The 7,355-nt window shown below is 35.3% G+C and overlaps 1 protein-coding gene across 2 annotated transcripts; it reads left to right on the top strand.

The window, feature by feature from the left end:
- Positions 1-405: 405 nt before the first annotated feature.
- Positions 406-4,662, top strand: LOC141689793 (benzaldehyde dehydrogenase, mitochondrial-like). Of its 2 annotated transcripts, none has more exons than XM_074494188.1 (12): positions 406-547; positions 644-747; positions 1,179-1,313; positions 1,419-1,561; positions 1,650-1,803; positions 1,915-2,144; positions 2,599-2,688; positions 3,093-3,266; positions 3,397-3,534; positions 3,826-3,963; positions 4,059-4,120; positions 4,201-4,662. In XM_074494188.1, the coding sequence occupies exons 2-12, from the start codon at positions 663-665 to the stop codon at positions 4,472-4,474; spliced, it is 1,623 nt and encodes a 540-aa protein (XP_074350289.1). In that variant the 5' UTR covers positions 406-547; positions 644-662; the 3' UTR covers positions 4,475-4,662. The 2 variants fall into 2 exon arrangements, with proteins under 2 accessions (XP_074350289.1, XP_074350290.1); XM_074494189.1 differs by having other exon boundaries at positions 473-509.
- Positions 4,663-7,355: the final 2,693 nt, after the last annotated feature.

Raw genomic sequence — 7,355 nt, 5'->3', positions numbered from 1 at the left:
TTAAGTCATTGAATTCATTTTTTAATTTAAGAATATTTGTAGTCATTATGTTAAGAAATTCGAAAAAAGTGGATAATTATTTAACTTATCTATTCCGATTCCAATTTTTCTTTCGAAAAACTATTAATCCAATTAAAAAAATCAATTCAACAAATAAGAACTTCAAGAATTATTCAAAATCTCTCGGACATTTTTTCTGGAAGCACTGGGGCCATCAGTAAGTTTTAAAATTAAAATAAGGTGATACGTTCGAGGTCTTGGGTGGCATAAATACAGAATTTGCCAAAAAAATTATTCTATAGTTTAAAATGATGTGATTAATATTGGTAAGTGGCCGTTTCTTTCATTGGCTTGATATGCGTAATCACACTTAAATTATGTGATTAATATTGGTTTGTGTTTGAGATAAGGTGGTTGAGTAATTTGACCAATGACTCGTAATAATAAGTAGAGAGGGGACAAAGAGTGCTTGTTTGCTGGGACACTGTGAATACTTTTCTTGTAGCGAGTTGAGTAGATACATATCTTGTTCATTCTAAACATATATGTATGTATTATGCATGTACATACATATATTACATGTTCTGTTTTATGTGTTATAAAGATTCTTGACAGAACATCCTTGTACTTTCTTTTGCCGCAGATTGTTGCAAGGAGTTGTCATGGCTGCTAGGAGGCTCTCCTCAATTTTGGTATCTCGTTCTCTGTCTCTTTCATCTGCCTCTGCTTCACCTTTCCTGTCTCAAGGTCATTTCATCTCTTTGCTTTCTCTTTTGTGTTTTGTCTCTATCTGTGTTTTTGCTGTTACTTACTCTCTGTTTTTGTGTATTTGGTGCATTTTGCACCCTCTGGATTGGCAACTTTGATAAGAATTAAGGACTAGAGTGTATCTCCAATTTATTAGTTTGTTATTTGGAAAAATATTCTTGATAAGATCTTGTATGTCAAAAATTAAATTAATTTGAGGAAGAGAGTTTTTCTTGTTACTCAGATTTTTAAGTTTTTCTTATGGAGATTCTCTTATGAAGCTTGTGTGGGTGTGTAGATAAAGTATGAATTCTTCCAATATTATAAAAAGTCAGTCTTATGCAAATTTTGATAAGAGAGTGTTCTGCTCAGAATCAGATAAAAGCTAACAGAATTGGATACCATTTTTGCCTAAAAGTCTGAATCTTCAGGGAGATACTCTATTCTGAGAAGGGGCATCAACAGGTTTAGCACTGCTGCAGTAGCCGAGGAACCCATTGCTCCACCTGTTGAAATCAATTACACCAAGCTACTTATCAATGGCCAGTTTGTCGATTCTGCATCTGGTATGTTTTCATTTCTCGACTAATAAACATATTGTGCCAATTGGCACTCATTGATTTTTTTTTGGTGTTGATATACATGATGATATTTCTGTCAATTGGTCTCAGGAAAAACATTTCCAACTTTGGATCCTCGAACGGGGGAAGTAATTGCAGACATTGCTGAAGGTGATGCAGAAGATATCAATCGTGCAGTGTCTGCTGCACGCAAGGCATTTGATGAAGGACCTTGGCCAAGAATGACCCCTTACGTATGGAAATTTTTCTATACAAACTGTTTGTAAGCAGATTGTGATTCTCTTTCCGCTACAAATTGTTTGAATTTCTGTTGGGTTTCAGGAAAGATCACGAATCATGTTGCGGTTTGCGGATTTGGTGGAGAAGCACAATGATGACATAGCAGCTCTTGAAACATGGGACAATGGGAAACCTTACGAACAGTCTGCCAAAATTGAAATACCAATAGTTGTTCGCCTGTTTCGTTATTATGCTGGTAAGTGTGCCGACATAAACTTTTTCCATCTTCTCCACAATAAACATTCACGATGAACTCATTTACGCACATTTTTATAGATATTTCTGAAGATTAGATCCGATTATGCAGGTTGGGCAGATAAAATCCATGGCCTCACAGTTCCAGCTGATGGACCATACCATGTGCAAACTTTGCATGAGCCGATAGGTGTCGCTGGGCAGATAATTCCGTGGAACTTTCCTCTTCTCATGTTTGCTTGGAAAGTTGGGCCTGCATTGGCATGTGGTAATGCTATTGTCCTAAAATCTGCAGAACAAACACCATTGACTGCTCTCTATGTAGCAAAATTGTTCCATGAGGTAATCCTGCAAGTATTTTTTTTCTTTATTTTTTCAGCTTTTCATTCTTTATGTGGAGAGACTTTAACCTACGCTTTCCAAATCTCTCTTCAACTCTGTCTTTCATATCTGGAATTTTAGGGTAATGGTGTGGTTAAAAATCCTAATCCTCAAGCCTTATTAGTTATTACTATAGCTTTTTAAGATTATGAATTTTATATATTCGATAAATTAAAATAAGCATAAGTTTATTATTGAAGGAAAAACACATAAGTTGAAGAACTGCATAATTAAAAGAATGTCTGTCAAAGCAGTTAAATATGCTGCTACTGGTTCTTTTACAGAGCTTTACAAGAGTACTCTGACAGTGTTCTTCCTTTAGTTTAGTTGGTAGATATAACACCAAAAGACATTCTCAAGTAAAATTTAAAATCGGTCTTATTTGGTTACATTCTAATGCATACACTTGTAACAGGCTGGTCTCCCTCCTGGCGTTCTAAATGTAGTTTCTGGCTATGGTCCAACAGCTGGTGCAGCTCTAGCAAGTCATATGGATGTGGACAAGGTTTATCTATAGATTTAATCAATTGATATCTTGTACTTGTTAGTATGTGGAAGTTTAGTGGAACAGAATCCTCCTTCAGAGTACAGACAATGCATTCTCGTTCTTCATACACTTCTCTAAATCACACTTTTTATTTGCATACTCTTCTCTAAATCACACTTCTAAAGTAAGTAACGTAATTCAAATAGAATGATAATAAAAATAGTGATGTAGTGAACTTTTCAATAATATCGTGTCAAACTGGCAATTAAGTTGAAGATCAGTAACTTGGGCTGACGTTGCTATCTGTTGGCATGCTTTGTGTACATCTACATGCCTTTGTGGCTGACTAAATAGAGTCACTAGCTTCTTAACACCAACTCTACTTCCAAGGAATTATATGAAATAGTTCCCATTTTTTGCAGCTTGCTTTCACTGGCTCAACAGAAACTGGAAAGATCGTACAAGGATTGGCTGCACAGAGCAATCTTAAACCTGTAACATTAGAGCTCGGAGGAAAATCACCTTTCATTGTGTGCGAGGATGCTGACATTGACGAAGCTGTGGAGCAAGCACACTTTGCTCTGTTTTTTAATCAGGTTTGCAAATGAACCCTTGTAAACCTTGCTTTCTAGGAGGGGTCATAGAGGACTGCGTCATGACCCTCATCATTACTTTTACATTTTTCTTCACTTATGCAAAATTTTAAAATATATTTCTTCCTGTAAGGGGCAATGCTGTTGTGCTGGTTCTCGTACATTTGTTCATGAAAGTGTTTATGATGAATTCTTGGAGAAATCAAAAGCTCGTGCTATGAAACGTATAGTTGGTGATCCCTTCAAGAATGGTGTTGAACAAGGTCCTCAGGTATTCTGTTTGTGTCTTCCCTCGTCTGTACTCTGTATTTTAACTTCATAGGTGCCATTTAAGCAGCAATCCCATTCCGTCTCTTTAACTGCTTCAAGAAAGTATGCCTAGAAGTTTAAGTTATCCATTCTTGTCAGTTGCTAGACCAAATTGGCCCCTATTAACATAATACTGTTATTTTGACTGATGATTCATATGCACTCAATTATCTGGACCCTATTTATCCATCTTAAACATTCAACAAAAGCAATTTCAAGTCTACAAACATAACACATGTTTTACGTTTCTCAGATAGACTCGGAGCAATTTGAGAAAATACTCAGGTTCATACGATCTGGTAACGAAAGCAATGCTACCCTCGAATGTGGGGGTGGAAGATTTGGCTCCAAAGGATACTACGTCCAACCTACCGTATTTTCCAATGTTCAGGTATGTTTGAATTATTCTTATTTTGTATGGATTTAACAAGGAAAAAGTAGAAACCAATGGAATAATTATGTTTCTTTATCATATATGAAAATCAGGATGATATGTTGATAGCACAGGAAGAAATTTTTGGCCCGGTGCAGTCAATCCTGAAATTCAAGTGAGTTAACATTGAACAGTATTTCATATGCAATACTTTTTTCGCTTTCTTCTAGTTTTTTAACCTAACTTCTGGTACAGGGACCTGAACGAAGTGATAAGAAGAGCCAATGCCTCAAAATATGGCCTTGCTGCCGGAGTTTTTACTAAAAACATTAATACTGCTAACACCTTGATGCGAGCTCTGAGAGTTGGTACAGTATGGATAAACTGTTTTGATGTGTTTGATGCTGCGATTCCGTTTGGCGGATATAAAATGAGTGGGACTGGCAGGGAAAAGGGGATCTACAGCCTTCAAAACTATCTGCAAGTCAAGGCTGTTGTTACTCCCTTGAAGAATCCTGCATGGTTGTGATTCAGTCAAAATGTTCAAGAAAAAAGTCTAAATGAATACAGAGGCTAATAAAAATGATTATGTATTAGTGGTGAAAGTTGAGAATGTCGTTCTGCATATGCTATCAGATTTTTCATAACTGGTCTTTTTCTATAATTGCCTGAATCAATGTGTTGCCTTGTTGTGTTTAAATTGATAATTTTTTCTCATGTTGTCTTGATAATTGTTCTCGAAAGTGATGTAAATCTTAACTTATAAAGTAATTAGATCATGAGAAGATGAAGATCATCTTCATCTTAGTTTGTAGAAAAAGAAACCATTCATTCATACCAGAAAATGTGTATCCATCTGAACTAACAGAAAACAATATAGACTGGCTAGATCATGTTACTCACTTTCCCACTCACGTAACAAACTATCTACGATCATGTAACTAATTTTCTAGATAATGTAAAAAACGAATTACTGTGAAGGGACTAAACTACCTCCTATGTACTTGGATTTCAATATCTCCCCTTAAGCTGGACTTGGTGGTTGTAAAACAAGATCAAGTTCAGCGTTGGACAAAAATCTTTTTTTTTTTTTACAGAAGGCTTGGACAAAAATCGAAGCTTTGAAAAACCAAGTGAATTTTTAAACATTTCTACCAACTGCAAATAAGCCTGAACATGGTAAATTTGGGTGAACTGGGCATCAATATAGCCCCTGATACAGGGGCAAGGTGTTTAGTTCGTTCCTGAAAAATCTTGTATTGTTGGAAAATGTAAGAGTTTAAAAATATTCTATTAGTATTTAAGGACGGTTAAAGATAATATTATATTTGGAAAAAAATATTATTTATTTTATAGAGTATGATATGCCATATTTATATAGGCCCGGGGAAAATCCAATAATAAGAGCACAAACCCTGAATACAATAAGGAAAGAACACCTCGATACATGATATCATCTCAACCGTCCAGTTTTGTTAGGACGAGAACACGCGCTAATATTCACGCAAGTATACGCGTTTGCAAGTAGTATAAGATATAAATCAGATTCGTTCTCACATAGACTGGTTTAGGTTAAGTTCAATTTATGCACATATGCAACAATGTATGGTTATCGCTCAATGCTAAGACAAATAACAAATTGGGTTTTTATTAAATTAAGAAATTATACTAAATAACATTAACTAAGAGAATTGAGGTTGAATGACTATATATGACAAACATGAGATTCTAACTTCATTAAATAATTCATTCAATAGCCTTATTGTTCTTAACCTTAGCATGTAATGGTGATGACACTAATCAGATAACACGAAACTAGTAAACACCAACTTTCGTTGTACGAATACCCTACTACCAAGCATCCACAAAAGAGATAGAAGTTGAATAGACACCAATTATGCTTAGTCCTTATATGTCTATAAGAATTGAAAACATAACGGTTTAATGCGCAAGTTATCTATCGTGATTACATAGGGCAAGTAAGATGGTTAAAATTACCTACAAATCATGCATCACTAATACATGAACCTATGCTAGCATGACAAGTTCTAAACCTCCATATTCACTGTCGCTTCAATAGAGATTAACACGCTATCTTATATGTTAGCTACGCACATAAGACGAATAAGCACAACCAATACTAGGATATCAATCAATCACGACACACCAAAATATCGAAACAAATTAATTATTGAAATCCATAAGTAAATCCGCTAGAATCCCATGATAACGATTAGCCCATAATTGAATTCATCGTCATCATGGGTTTTAATGAAAATATGGTATAAAACAAGGTCTTTATAAACTGAATAATAATCAAAGTACGAATAAAAAAGGTCTAAGTTCAACAACAATGAAAATGAGCATCAAAAGTTACAACTATTTTCAAAGAATCACAAGTAGAAAACAAGATCTTCTTTTTCAGAGTTGTTTTGTGCTTCTAGGTCTTCTCCTTGATCTCCCAATCTTCATGAATGATGAAAACCCTTTTTTTAAGTATATATAAGCCCCAAGTGGACCTGTACCCTTAAAATTACCAAATTCCACTCAAAAAAGGCTTTTTCAGCGAAATCACCGAAATCAGCCGCGCATCAGCATGCGGTCGCGTGTGGGTCTGACGCGGCCGCGTGGGCGGCTTCTGGAAAATTCTGATGAATCTTATTTTGGCCATAACTTGAGTTCTACTCATCAGAATTAGGCGATTCAACTGCCCACGCAAATCTAAAGAGATTCTCTACAACTTGACAATGGCTTTGTCTTCCAAATCTGATCACTTTTTATCATATTTCCTTTAAAAGCTCATTTCTTCATTTAACTGATACCTGAAATGTAATAACACAAAGACACATTAAAATACCAACAACTTGAGTCTAAAACACCAATTTAAGCTTACAATAAAGCGTTCCAAGTGGATATAAAATCCACTTATCACACCCCCAAACTTGAATCGATGCTTGTCCTCAAACATAAACAGACTCAAAACTACAAAACAAACCTAATGCATGAATGCAACTACGTGAATGCAACTAAATTATAATGCAATCGATCTCCTCAGAATAACCATAATCAAATGAATAAGCCAATGCCTCTAAGAATGCAATGACTTAAAACAGAGTTCGAATAAATCCCACAAACCAACTCACAAACCAGAAACGTTCGTGTGTGGAATGCTTAACAGATATCTCTCGATACTAGATCAATAACCATAACTTATCTATCATCGAAACAATCAAAAGTTTATAAACAGAATAGACAATAAACGCATTATGACTCACAACACCTCCTTTCTACTAGAGTTATACAAGGATTCACACTATTATTGAAAACATAACAAAGATGCTTATTTGATCGTGCAATGAATGAGGTCCCAAAAGATTTATACAATAATACCCATGTAGCGAGCGTCAGGT

This window comes from Apium graveolens, chromosome 10, assembly GCF_009905375.1.
Source record: "Apium graveolens cultivar Ventura chromosome 10, ASM990537v1, whole genome shotgun sequence".
Classification (NCBI taxonomy): domain Eukaryota; kingdom Viridiplantae; phylum Streptophyta; class Magnoliopsida; order Apiales; family Apiaceae; genus Apium; species Apium graveolens.
The sequence above is the reverse complement of the archived record's forward strand: the minus strand, read 5'-3'. Positions and strand labels throughout refer to the sequence as shown.